The sequence below is a fragment of the Erpetoichthys calabaricus genome, chromosome 5 (assembly GCF_900747795.2).
Source record: "Erpetoichthys calabaricus chromosome 5, fErpCal1.3, whole genome shotgun sequence".
In the NCBI taxonomy this organism is placed as follows: domain Eukaryota; kingdom Metazoa; phylum Chordata; class Cladistia; order Polypteriformes; family Polypteridae; genus Erpetoichthys; species Erpetoichthys calabaricus.
Genome location: NC_041398.2, coordinates 110,904,310 through 110,918,856, shown reverse-complemented (window position 1 = coordinate 110,918,856; position 14,547 = coordinate 110,904,310). Strand labels below are relative to the sequence as shown.

The 14,547-nt window shown below is 38.2% G+C and overlaps 2 protein-coding genes across 3 annotated transcripts in view; one reads left to right on the top strand and one right to left on the bottom strand.

Moving 5' to 3' along the window:
• Window positions 1-11,081, bottom strand: part of LOC114651881 (BEN domain-containing protein 4) — a 104,014-nt gene extending 92,933 nt beyond the window's left edge. For both annotated transcript variants that reach the window (XM_028801924.2, XM_028801926.2), the window contains exon 1: window positions 10,589-11,081. In XM_028801924.2, the coding sequence (XP_028657757.1) occupies window positions 10,589-11,015 (427 nt within the window). In that variant the 5' untranslated portion in view covers window positions 11,016-11,081. The remainder of the gene's footprint in view (window positions 1-10,588) is intronic.
• Window positions 1-14,547, top strand: part of slc30a9 (solute carrier family 30 member 9) — a 990,624-nt gene that overhangs the window by 195,030 nt on the left and 781,047 nt on the right. The window lies entirely within an intron of this gene.

The window sequence follows — 14,547 nt, the reverse complement described above, 5'->3', positions numbered from 1 at the left end:
GCATTGAAGAGTTGCTGAAGGAAGACACATAGCTCCATGCCACGCCTCCGAGAACACCCCACTCCTTCTGACACTAACAATATAAATGCCAGACCACCATGGAGCCATCAGATGCTGACTGATGAGAGAGGAGGGCAGAAATCCAAATTACAAACTATCACATTTGAAAATCAAGGCTATCCTGTGCCTTTTTTTTTATCATTTTGCCACCTTGCGGCCGTATTTCTGTTACAGTTAAATAGATTGCCCTGGCTGGTACCCTAACATTTAGCCTGCTTATGGCAATGTGTTTCCTGCCACATTACAATATACATGTATATATTGTTGAAAGTTGTCATGAACAAAAAACCCTCCTAGGGATGGAAAATAATGGAAACGGATGTGGTTGGGTGTGTACTTTAAAAGGGGGACTTAAACTGGTAAAAAAAAAGGGTCCCTTAAAGTGTCAGTAACAGTATGCCATAAGTTTTAAAGGGTGATCAAGAAATAATTACTCTGTGAGTACTGAATTAAATTTGTGAAGGATGAGAAGAAGGCCATGGGAGTTTCCACCAAATGATAATGTGACAGCAAGGGAGTTTCACATACTGTAGAACTGCATATTATAGAAGACAGGCAGTACTAGAGCCACCGAGGATATCCTGGCCTTTTAGTTGTATAGCAGGGTTGAGAAATGCAAAGATCTATGGACTTCTAGGGTGACAGTCTCAAAACTTTCAGAGAGTACTCCTGAAGAAGCCCAAGGACTGGGTTTAAAGGTTGCTTGCTGCCAGTGGCCAGTTTAGCTTCTAATAAGGCAATGAAGCGGGACAAAGGCTGGATTAAAAAAGATTTTGTTTCAATACACACAAACACAAATATATATAAGCATTTTCACTTGTATAGGAAATTATGAAACACAATATAAACAAGAGAATAAACATCCAGAGCGAAACTAGAAAAGAAGATTACAGCTTTTGGCCTAGAAATGACCATAATTGTTTGTTAAGTAGAGAAAGAGTGTGAAGAAAACTATAATTTTTAAAACAGCTCTGATCTTAGAGCATGTAGATCAGGAAACTATTAAATACTTTATTATAGCTATGTTTTTATGCAGTAAAAGTTACTATAGAGGCATGTTATATTAATATACCCAGATTAAAATTATTAACATACTCCAATATCAGTGCATACTCCCAAACTCACCTCACCTCAATAACAAATTTATAATTCTTTCCTCATACAGATTGAAAAAAAAGTGACTGGGGTGCATGTGCCCTGTTCAACTGAGAATTGGATTAAGCACATTTAAGAATCAGATGAGACAATAATTAACGGCACTGCAATAGACTGGTGCCATGTCCTGGATTGCTTACTGCGATGGATCCAGTACTGCTTGAATAGACTCCTGGCTCTTATAATAGTGAATTTGATGAAGCAGGTTTGAGAATGATATGATACAACTGTATTTGCTGTATAAATATTTATGATATTTAGCCAAGTTATATGTCTATATGATGATCAGCCAATGATCAGAATCATACAATTTGCATTCATAATATGGGAATAATGTAGCTGATGAGTTCAAAATCATTCCATTTCACATTAAAATAAAAAGGCAATGCAAGCACACTGTCTAGCATTATTAATCACAACCAATGAAACATATATGGCAACTTTCACTTTCACAAAGTTCATTTAGTCAAAGAACATTACAAATAAGATAATGGAACCAATTTAGAGAGTTCAACATTAGATTCAACAAGTACATGGTAAACAGTAAAGAAGAAGAACCATCCACTCAAAGAAACCAGTCGCTTTTTAATATGAGAAATGGAAGGAGACAATTGGAGGTGATTAGTTAAATAACTCTTGGACAAAATATAGGAATTTCTTCCTGGCAATACCCAGTAATCTCATACTGTCATGTAATGGGCCATTTCATCAAATACAGTGCCTACCTGTTAACCAAATGATTGATATTGTACATAATACTGTACAAACCAAGCATTTGCAATTTTAATGTTAAGTTTATTTTCTGTTAGATGCTTTTCTTTAGAGTTTTAGATTTACAGACGAAAGCTTCATCCTTTCAGTCTCCTCAGGCAGATCAAAAAACTTGCACTGTATGATCTCACAGGCTCTTAATTAGTAACAAATTAATTTCATGAACTGCAAACACCAATTGCAATCTTTACCTTGAAGATAACATTTAATGATTTTGTAACACATAGCCTCTCTTGTACAAAAAGATCTTCACGGATAATCTGGAAAGCTGTCCTCCCTTTAATGAAAGCAAAAATAAACCATTTATTGGCCTGCCAATATATTCAGTCCACACCCTCCAAAATAAAAATGATCTTCCCAGAAATACTATGCATAGTCAGGTATTCCACCCAGGTAAGTATTCTGCTTTCACTATATAAGGTTTGACCTCATCAGTTTGTAGATATTTGGATTTAAGACTTGTAATTTGTTTCCATGCCTTTATTCACAGCAAAAGTTTACTGTTGTTCTATTCATTTAAGAAATGTCTAGAAAGACAAGGTGAACTATTCCCCTCACTGTTATTCGAGTGCCTGATCATTTAACTTTCTGAGCTCAGCAACACAAAGTACCCTAGTTTAACTTCTTAAATACTTAGCTGTGCCTGTATTGCTCGGCATAAACTCACCTTACCTTACTGTCTGCTCACAAGGGAATGCAAGATAAAATTTGCCTTTGAGATATTCCCAATACGTTCTTTGGGTATTTTATTACTTTCGAAGTCTATGTATATCAATATGGGACCAAACCTACAAACTTTCTTGGAGTTATTTTAGCAGGTTTTTTTTTCTAATAGCATTTAATCCTACATTTAACTATGGTACATCAAGCCTCTTTCTGCCACAGGGGTCTCTTAAGACCCTTTATGCTTTGTAGCGTTTTTTCAGAAAGGCCACTTTCTAAACATGTAAAAAAGGCATACATGCTGTTAGAGATCACCAACTGGGTGCTATTTTCTCTGAAAAGCTGGGGTGTTCATGCTATCTCAAGCAGCTGTATTTATTTTCTCTCTAATAATGTGCTTTTGTCCTGTAAAAGGTGGGCACCAAGCACTTTGTATTTACTATCACTAACTTATACTGGTCCTTTATGTGTATGATGGTTGAAATATTGACACATTCACATTGCTATATTTTGTTTTCTTTTTATCATTACTCCAGATAATAAATTGCAGTTGAATATGTCCTCCACACAGTGTCTGAGCAATGTAAAGAAAATCAATCTATTCGGAACAATATTGTATTAAGTTGGAATAACCATTATCCAGCTTACAACACTTAAAAATAAGTACCACAACATCTGAAACTGATAATGACAATGTTTACTCCATATGAATCAACCAAGCTTTTCTATAAATTATAGCAGCTTTTTTTGGACACAATTATTGTTTAAAAAACCCCTCTGCAGTCTCGTAGACCTTTCTCTTCTCCTAGCGCTTCCTAATCTGTTAGTTAGTGAGTTAAAGGGGAAGGCAATAATTGGTACTAACAAGTGGAAAAAAGGAAGGCAATGGACAGCATACTGCAAAGATGATTTATTTACAATGTATTGTTGTATCGCTCTACTCAAAAAAGAGAAAAAATAAAGTCTAAGAAAATAAGCAGATTCAACTGTCTTCCTACTTTTTTGATAGGGTTTGCAGGAACCAGCACCTATCCCAAACTCTTTCTAACCTTGGCCAGACCAAGCAACTTTTGTTTTGGCACATGAAAACTGAGGTAAAATAAAAATTCAATGGCAAAACAGCAGAAATAATATAACTGAACTCATAGCAGCGTATCATTTTTATTTGAATCATAAAAACATATTAAATATTTCATGAAGAAATTATATAGTGACAATAAAATAATCCACCTAAAACCCATAGTATGCACACAAACAAACAACACAAATTCATCATCGCTCTTCTTTCTTTTTCATTTACCCATTTCGAGTGTAGAATCAAGTAGCTGAGAGAAGATGATCTGTACAGTATTAGTATTAGTATTGACCATTAGAATATTAGAACTAATACAACAAGAACAGGCTATTCAGCCCATCATATCTGTTCTGAGGTACCCAAAACACTATTGTGAACTGCACTATGAAGTAACTTATTTCAAAACTATAATTCTCTATTGGAATAAAGAAATACTTTCTGACATGAAAGAAATTTTACCTTTAACCTGTTTCCATCAGTGTTCCCATATTTTTGTCGAAGAACCCATTTTAAAACAACAGCTGGGATTCACCATACTAATTCACTTCATAATTTTGAACACTTCAGACATGTCACCTTTAATACACAACTTGCTTATGCTGAGTGTAGCATTAAATCTTTCAGTATTTCTCACAGATCATACCCTGAAGCACTGCAATCGGTCTAATCACTCTTATTTGTATTATAGATACCAAAAGTGTACATGGAGCCCCTGACAAGGCCTCACAAATGTGCTATAGCTTAAGTATAACCTCCCTTCACTTGTATTCTACACATTGTGCTATGTACCCTAACACACTAATAGCTTTGTTTCCCATACGATGTCGGGAACTGGAGAGACAGACAAGCCCACAGCAACTGCTAATTCCTCCTCAGCAAGTGTATCTTTAAAATTGTGCATTCAAATCTAACATTTTTACTTCCTACATGTAGTACTTTACATTATATACTTATTATTACCTGCAAGCTAACCAGCTTGTTACTTATATCCTTGTCAAGATCATTTATGCATATTAAAAAGAGCAGTAGCCCCAACACTGATTCCCGAGGGGACACCACTGTTAACATCATTTAAAGCGGAAAAAGGATCCTTGAACCATAACCCAGTGCTTTCTCTGTTTAAGTTAATTTTATACCAATTAACACACTGCACCTTGAACTCCCACTTCTGTTAGCTTGATCATGAGCCTTCCATGTAGTATCTTATCTAAAGCCTCCTGAAATTCAAGATAAATAATATACTATGCACCTCCTTGATCATATTTTAGTTGCCTCCACAAAGAATTCTAACATATTGGTGAAACATGCTCTCCCCAGTCTGAAAGCTTACTGGCCTATATTTACTAGAACTGGCCTATTCACCTTTTTCATATAATGGAGCAACATTTGCTACCTTTCAATCCTTGGGAATTTCTTCAGTGATTTTGAAAAATTAGGGTTTATATATGTTGTAAAAGATAGCCCGGTCACAGACTAACACGACACCAGAATGTCCAAACACACACATGCTTTATTCACACTATTTACACACTATTTACACACTTTGCTCAGTCCTTGTTCCTTCGGCCGCCTCCACTCCTCTCTCACAAGCTCTGTCCTCTTCCACCCGACTCCGGCTCCCCGAATGGAGTGAGGCGGCCGCTTTTATCTTGCCCCAGATGTACTCCAGGTGCACGATGACAAACTTCCAGCAGCACTCTCCAGTGTGGCGGAAGTGCTGCCCTTGCACCCGGAAGCACTCCGGGCGTACACTATCCCTGGTCCGGCAGCACTTCCTGGTGTGGTGGAAGCACTGTCCTCCAGGGCTCTAGGACCGTCCAGGCACCCAGGGAAGAATAGTGCCACTCTCCCGGTCCATGCTTCCTCCAGGCATCCCGGCGGGGCAGGATCCCTGGTCGTCTGCAACAATGTACTCACAAACCTCCTTAAACATTCTAGGATAAATGATGTCTGGTCTCTGCGATTTGTCTTATTTCAGCCCTTTTAATCTAAGCAGGACTTTTCTCTGTACTATTTCTAAATCACTATGTAGGTCCTTAATTATCCCTGTTAACTGCTGGAAAGTTATCAACCTCTTCATATGTAAAAACATAAGAAAAAATGTTAATTTATAACATTTTCTATTTCAATATCTCTATACTGAAATTCACATTTATTATTCCTAATACACCAAACTTTCTCCTTGACCACACATTTAATAATAAAATATCTTAGTGTCACTTATTATATTTTCCACAATATTTCTCTCCAAAAAAAATCACACTATCACAAACTTTTCAACTGGCAGATTTCAGGTAATCGAGCCTAAGTCCTAAAGACTTGTCATGCTGGTCAGAAGTAAAGTGTATTCTGGGAAAGATGAAAGGCAAAGCAGGATCTTAATAATAATAATAATAATAATTCTTTACATTTACAGTATATAGCTCTTTTCTCACTACTCAAAGCGCTCTCCACACAGGGAGGACCCGGGAAGCAAACCCACAATCTCCTTACTGCAAAGCAACAGCACTACCACTGTGCCACCTGTGAGGAAATAGAATGTTTTGCATAGCCAGTCTTTTTGTAGCATTGAGTGGCTTTTGATTTCCATGTCAATCAACCTTACTGTAACGTTGTGTGATAACCATTTCAGCATTTTGAAAATCTGCCTGCCCTGCTAATGGAATGTAAGCCAGGTGTGTGCATTTAATTTGGGCAAGAAGGATGGAGACAGTGGCTGCCTTTTGTTAGACTTTTCCCAAAAAGAGTTTTCTCGGCTCAATTTTTTGTTTTACTTCAGTTGGTGCTTTGTTGCAAAATTTCTGACAGGAGGTATGGCCATTTAAAAGGAGCTTGCTATCTGATTAACTGTTAGACGGTTGCAAAGAGTTGGCTAGAAATCTTCTTTTGTTATTTTTCACATAAGGATATATAATCTGTAACTAAGGAACTGGACCATCTGGGAAATGTTATCTGGGATTGAATGAACCCACTCAGTGTGTATAATTCTTTGAATTGCTTACATTTATTGTGGAATTAAATATAATTTTTAAGTAAAAGCTTAAGCTCAATGATTATTGATTTTTAGTGTAGCCAACAGGCTAGACTGATCATTCATTGTCTAGATGTGATCCCTTATGGGCAAGAAGGACACTTGTGAAGTCCTCTAACACTGATAAACTGGCCTGAAGTAAAGGGGTAAAAATAAAAGAGAGTCTCAGTCAGTGAGCAGTCTGTCATTAGATGTTTCTAGGACTGAATGTATGAGAATCAATACAGTTATTGAAACAGATAATAGGTTTCAGGTAACAGTTGGATAGCTGGTTTTGACATTTCTTCGTATACCCCACTAAGAAAAGAACCTAAGAGGTTAGTTGGTACCTTTCAGGTACATGTTACAGGTTATCTGATAACATGATCAAACACTGGGAAAGAGATAACTTGTTGCAAAAACATTTTACATATAATTGTTTTCTAGAAAATGATCTTCTTGACTAAAATCTGAGATAACTGATTCTTGTGAATGGGCGGCACGGTGGCGCAGTGTTTAGTCTGACAGCCTGACAGGTTCAGCCTGCACGGTTTGATTTCTGGGCCATTATCTGCATAGAGTTTGCACATTCCATGCTCTAATTGTGAACATGTTTTCTTCTCTTAGTAGTCTGCTGTCCCACCTATATCTACAATCACATACATGTTAGTTTAACTGGCAGTTCTCTGGGGGTGTGGGTGTATGTGTGTGTGTGTGTGTGTGTGTTGTAACCGACTTGCAAATCATGCAGGTTTTTTTTTTGCCTTGTGCCCAATGCGGCTGGGACAGGCTCTGACCACACACACCCATGACTTTTGGAAATTGCCATTTATAATTAATTGAGCAGACAATGGTAACTAATCTCCTGTGATCAAGTTTACATTAAGGTTAAGTAATACTCCAAACATTTTTAACAAAACAAAAAACCTGTAGAAGACAACATTTTGCATAGGCTTAAACAGTACATGGTGTATTTGATACTACAGATTATGAGCAGTTTTGCCTAAACTGTGTCTTTTGTTTACTTTCTAAAATTACATTTACCAGATAGATATATAGCTGTAACATTGACTGAAACATCATATTTTCTACAAAAATCTAAAAAAAACACACATCACTATGTAGGAAACAACTGAAACAAACCTTTTTAAAAGCTGTACACAACTGAACTAACTCCAACACCTAAATAATAAAAAATATACATCAACCTATCAACAGTTTGAGAATAACACAAACTAAACAAAAACAACAGTAAGAGTGCTGAGGTAGTAGGTGCTGTCACCTCATGGATCCAGCACCCTAGGTTTTAATCTGCTATCTGGTTGTCGTCTTTGTGAAGTTTCTATGTTATGTCTGCGTCTGTGTAGGTTTTCCTCTGGTTACCCTAGGGTTCTTTTCACGTCTCCAAACACGTGTGGGTTAGCTTAGTTGACGATTCCAAGTCAGTTCAATGTCCAGGGCTAGTTTCTGCCCTCTTCCAATGCAGGTGGGATAAGCTGCAGCTCCGATAGCACTAAATTAAATTAATCGGGTTTGAAGATGTTCAATCTATGTTAAAAAACAGATACAGTACTGCAGGTATCATTTTGCTGTGTTCAACAGTACACTTCATTGTAATTATGACACTACTACTAGTATGCAAATCATACATCATATAGGTTATGTATTGTTGTATGTATCTTTACAGAAAGGTCATGAAAGTTGGATGGAATGCCAACACCAACAGACTTAACTCAAAAGGGAAACATGTATAAAAGGAAAATTCCAATTTACATTACAATCTGCATAGTTACACCCATCAAAAATACACTGTAGGAGACACACTTGAAAAAGGGGGATAATGGTCATATACAATACACTACAAACAGCAATGCAATTACTAAGACTTTCCGTACACTATAAACCAGTAAATACAAGCATATGAGGCATGACCTACAAATTACAAAATAGAAATAATATAAAGATTGTCAATTTTGTACATTATGCCTCAATTTACTGTACATTAAATATATGGTTAAAAAGAAAAAAGTTCTGGGAAATAGAACATCTCTGTTCACATTGCAGATTCTGAAAATAAATGTGCAAACAAGCAGTAACATTTCTTCATATGACTGATGACTGCATCTCTTTTTAGTCTGTTTTGAGTAATACTAAAAATATATATTCCACTCATAAAATATGTCTTACACATAATAGATTTATGCACATGGAGCATGTACTCTGTACACTGTAAGGAAAAAAAACTATTTACTTTCTATGATGTGACTTATTTCAAAAAAGACTGCTGTAAGATTTTCAGGCAGATCAGATGTGTACAATGATGCACGTGTGTTATTTTCCACATTTGGCCTGATCGGTGCTCATTGTAATGCAAGACAACAATTCTCTAGATGCGAGATAACAATGTTCTCAAGGTCAGAGACAGTGCAGAAATAGATGATGCATGTCTACATTGATGTCAAGCACCCAAAGCAGTGCTCGCACACACTTGAAGACAAACAAGCGGGCAGTGCCTGTTATAAAGTGGAAACTTATGGCATGAATGTCATAACAATTTAACACATTGCATCTCTGGAAAGACAATTGTTAAAAAATAGCGTATGGACTTGAACAGACTAGATTAAATTATGGAAAATCAAAGCAGACATCAAAAAAACTCTCCTTTATGAAATGAAGGACATACTTTTGCCAAAATGAAGGATCAAAAAACCACTCACTATAAGTAATGTCAGTTTATATTTCAAGGAGGCTAACAGATAATCTTGTTCTCATGATTCTCTTTGAGAATAAATCATTAGAATGGCCTGTCTTAATGCATTAATACTGTATGTCACACATTATTTTCTCAGCCAGGATGATATTAAACCATTCGGATGCAGACAGTAAAAAATCTGTAAGTCATTTATGCTAAACTTGCTTTGTGTTTAAGCAAGCTTTAAGGCAAAAAGTGACATAAACTGTTCTGGGATTATTTCTGTATCACACAAAGACGTGACACCTGTACGCATTCTATCTTGTAGACACACTTCCACTTTGACACACACCTAAAGGCTGAATCAGGGGGTATCAACTCGAGTCTTCCTTTTCCATTCATTTCTCAAACAAGGTGACTTCTACCAATGGTATTTTCATTACAGCTTGGGGGATTTCTTTAGGGTCAACACTTCTCGTAATCACTGATCTATTGCGCAATTAATTTAGAAGGTTCTGTTAAACTTTATATACTCTTTGGAATGCCAGTGTTTTCGGTTTCCACCTCTTCAATAGCAAAATCAATTCTGATTAATTACATATTGCAATAAAATGTAAAAATCCCATGAGGGACCAACAGTTCTTATTGTCACTCTAACCACACAAACCAACCACACTGAAGCTTATCATTTTAATGCATTGGAAAGGCTTTCAGAACATCCTAATCTGTAAAGAGTAATTTGATGTTGTCCACAAATGAAGCACTTATGTCCAAGGACACATTCGTTACAAACCATCTTTCCCTCGCAGGCAGAGCTCCTGGTCTTGCATGGAGATGCTCAGCAGACTACTGGAATCAAAAGTAGCGGGCGTGTATCTCCCATTATGATACGAATGTTCAGGTCTCCTCTTATTAGCTACACATTACCAAGGAGAATGAAGTGAACAAATCATTCATGCTCTTTGTAGAGTCCAGTGCTTACTAACTGCATTAGAGAGGTGACTTTTATAAACTTTCTTCCGCGCGGACAGTTGGCAGCGCCACGAACCAAAGAGTGGTCGTCTCGCCTCTCCGGCTGTAGAACGGACAAACGAAGTACCTTTGCTGCGCGTGACACATGGCTTTTCCCACCCCAATAAAGTTTTCCTTGCGGCGCACCTACCTGCGCTGAGGCCCGGTTGTGAGTCGGGGGGCTCGTGCCCCAGGGCAGCAGCGTAGCGCCCGGAGCCGTGCCTCTGCTGACTGCTGAGCGAAGCCACCGCCGGGCAGGTGGAGGAAGAGGAGTACGAGGATGTTGCCGCTTTGGACCCGGGCCCGTTCTCGTAAGGGAAAGGCGGCTGCGGTGGCTCGCTGCTGCTGATGATGGAGGGCTGCTGATGCTGAAGGTGTTGTTGTTGATGCTGCTGGGGGTGGTGGTGATGCCCCCCGCCGGCTCCCAGCTGCGGGATCTCCACCATGGTCGGTCTGTCGTACCGCTTACCCACCAGTTTCTTGCAAGTGAACGTCTTGAGGGCGCTGTAGGGGCTTCTCTGCTTACAGATTTTGGGGACGCAGGGACCCTCCTCTGCCGGCTGCATCTCCTCCTCCATCTCCGTCTCTCTCTCGCTCGCTCGCTCGCTCTCCCTCTCTTTTCCTGTCTCGTCTCGTCTTCTCTTATGTCTCTCCCTCTCACTTACAGACAGACAAGCCGGCCAATCCCCTGACGAGCCAGCCACCGATTGTGACAGTTCTGCCAACAAGGGGATACGCGGGCGGGACGCGGTAAGCGGGAGGAGGGAGTGGAAGGCACCTAACCCCCCACCTGAAAGCCGCAGGATAAGCGGCACGTCGGTGGCTAAGCCGAATGGGCAGAGAGACGACCACCCCACTTTCGAAACACCTGATAAGGGGTGGAGCTCCTGGACACCCGCGAATAGAGAGGCGCTGTGAACTTTCCACTGTTGGGCATCTTCGAGGAATCCGTTGGATGACCAGAGAACGAGTTTTGAAGCAACATCTACAAAGAAAAGAAAAGAATCAGAAATGAGCTGGTAGGGAGGCCACTTCAATGGGGGGTGTTTGGTTGATGCTTTTAAGGGGCATTGTTACCCCTTTAAGGCACTCACGTCGCATTGACTGCCCTGTCCTCTTACTTAAGGTTATTTTATGCAAATTAACAAAATCGTTGAAGACACAGTTGGAAAAAGGATATTAGCAAACAGTTTTAAAGTTCACATTAGGCAATGCTTCCTGTTTGGCTAGTGCTCGTTCCTAGGCAGGTTCCATTGTCTGGTTAGTTTAGTATGTGGTTTCTAGGTATGGTTTAGGTTATGCACTGGTTTCAGTGTCTGGTCATTATTAGTTGCTTACATACAGTGATGAAGGAGAGAAAAAGGATAATTAAAATATGTAAGCTGTTGCAGCAAAAAGCATATTAGTCCATTGTATATACAGTATTTAAATATTAACACGTATTCTGTGAGGTAACATACGTTTATATAATACACTTTAAAATGAATAGGAAAACAGGTGAAAATCAATTGTCAGCTTTAAAAATGGGCAGTGCAGCAGGAGAAGACATGAGTGGTTTATTGTAGATACACTAGAGATTCTCTTTATTTATCTCCTAAAATTCATTACTATTTATTAATAACTAGGCAGAAAGTTGCATCAAACTCCTCTTTCTTGCCCTATATACAATTGTCTTCTACACTTAGATAAGACTTATAACCAAGTAGACAGTTTTCTTGTGTGATACGCTACCAGAGTTGGAAAATCCAGTGCTGTTATTTCATGCTAATTAAGCCTTGTATATTAATTTTCTATTGTTTTGTTTAAGCTAAGAACACATTAGTTCTTCATAGATGGTACACTGAGGATTAAGGTAAAGTAAAAAAAACAAATGTACAGTATATGGCACAGATGAATGAACAACAGTTTTATAATAATGGAGAAATAATTAAATTTTTAACTTAATAATAAATCTATTAATGATAAATATGTTTTGAGTTGTTTCAGTTAAGGATGACAGTTTTGAGGTAATGTGGGTATACTCACAAATTGTGGTGCCGGAGAGCAACACTGTGTGGCATGTTGATTAGCTCATGCAAGTAATAATTTCATTGTACTCTGTACATGAGACAATAATGACCCCTAAATTTCATAAGCAATATCAGTCATTAACCAATCTTCTATAACTTGCTTTTTGAATTAATGAGTCATGGGAGCCAATCCCAGGAGCATCAGACATTATTACAGGAGTCAGTCCTGGATGGCACCTTGTGTTAAGGCCCCCTCATATACTCACATGCTCTCACTCACATAGTTTCTGTTTAACACTCATGTATTTATGACTTGGGATTAAGCACATAGTGACTGAACCCATACAGGAGTATTTGCTACAAACTAGGCCCTTCTGTAGGATGGGACAATTATGTTGGACACTTGCTTGGAAATCCCCAAAGGCCACATTTCTACATTGAAGTCATGTCTTGGCCTCTTTAAGCATCCCATGATGCCCTTCATTGACTATAAAAAATGGCCAGATTTTGGTACCCTTCCTTTCTTTCCCAAGTCTGAGACGTGACAGCCTAGGGTGTAGCCCTTGCCTGACTCCAGCATTCAGGCCATTTAACACGAACTGCCCCTTCCTTAACATAATCTTTCTTTTTTTTTATTGTAATTGTGTGTTTTAGCTTGATCCCTCAATTTTAATACCACCTCTGCTTCAGAGTTCTGGGGGTCTTGGATTGACTCTTATTCAGTTATAGTCTGGCTTTCTGTGTACTTTGCATGCCTTCAGACCCCAAAGAGGCACCTATGTTAGATTCATTTTTGACTCTAAATTAGTCCTAAGTGATTGTGCGTTCAGTTTACAGTTCATTCCTTTTGTTGTGCTCACCGCATCAGAGACAGGCTATGGTTCTGGTTCTGGCTGTCTGTGAGATAGTCACAGAAAATCTGTCTTTATATAAAGGATAGGCATTTTTAAGTTTCAGTTTCATAGATGGCAGTTTCATATTTTCATTCTGGCAGGGTTGTGATTCCATGAAACAACTACACCTATCTAAACTGATAGTGTATGATCCCACTTTCTCTTAAACTACATATCCTTAGACATGTATTCATACATAAGTAACCATAGATTATATGTACTGTACCTAATAAATAATTTTCATACTTTTACCTTGTTTTCTTAACAGTTTGTTTTTCTGTTTGTGGTTTCTGTTTTATATTGCCTTAGTTTGTTTGCACAGTCTAAGGTTTATCTGTTTTATTTTATTTTGTTCTAGCTTCTCACTGAGTTGTGTATGTAGTATATCATCATATGGTCTTTGTTTACTGGGATGTTACTGGATTATATGCAAAGCTTGGGTCAGATATTAAGTTGCAGGGTAATTTGTGACAAAGAACCAATCAGCACCATAATACCACACATATCATAATCAAAGACAACCGAAGGGGGAATAGGGAAATGAATAAAGTCTATATAGAGAATATGTTGGCAGGTATTTGTTCCTAGGTTCTTTTCGAAATGTGTGGCAGCAGTGCTACATGATATAATATGTAAGCACTATAGTTTATTATTGCAACCTGCTTAGTAAGTCTGGATGTGCTTGATGCCGCACACATGTCCATTTGCCTTTGTTATTTTGTATTGGCAACTGCACCACATCACTCAATATTGTCTTGCCTCAACAATCAATAAGCTATAAATCAAACATTTTCTAAAACTGCTATTTACAGTAGACAGAGAGCCTATCCCAGGAGGACTGAGTTTTGGGAGAATACTTATAGAAATAACACTTGGAGATGGGGAGAATAGGCAAATGCTACACAGAAGATTTGAGCAAAGGTCCCTGGAGCTAATGCGCTGCCCAACTTTCAATAAGTTTCTCTGAAGTGCCATTCCATCTTTATGCACAAGTTCACATTGTTTTAGCAATATTGGCTCAAGCTTTAGTTTTACTTGAGATCCTCTTTTGCCTCATTCGCTGTCAGAACTATGACAATACAAATAGCTGTATGCTGCCAAATGTAGTCATATTTGCACTGTTTCATTCCTCTGCATGTATAAGGAGCTACAAATGATAGCATCCTTTTGACATAGTTTTGTTTAAAAAATTGTTAATGTATATACAT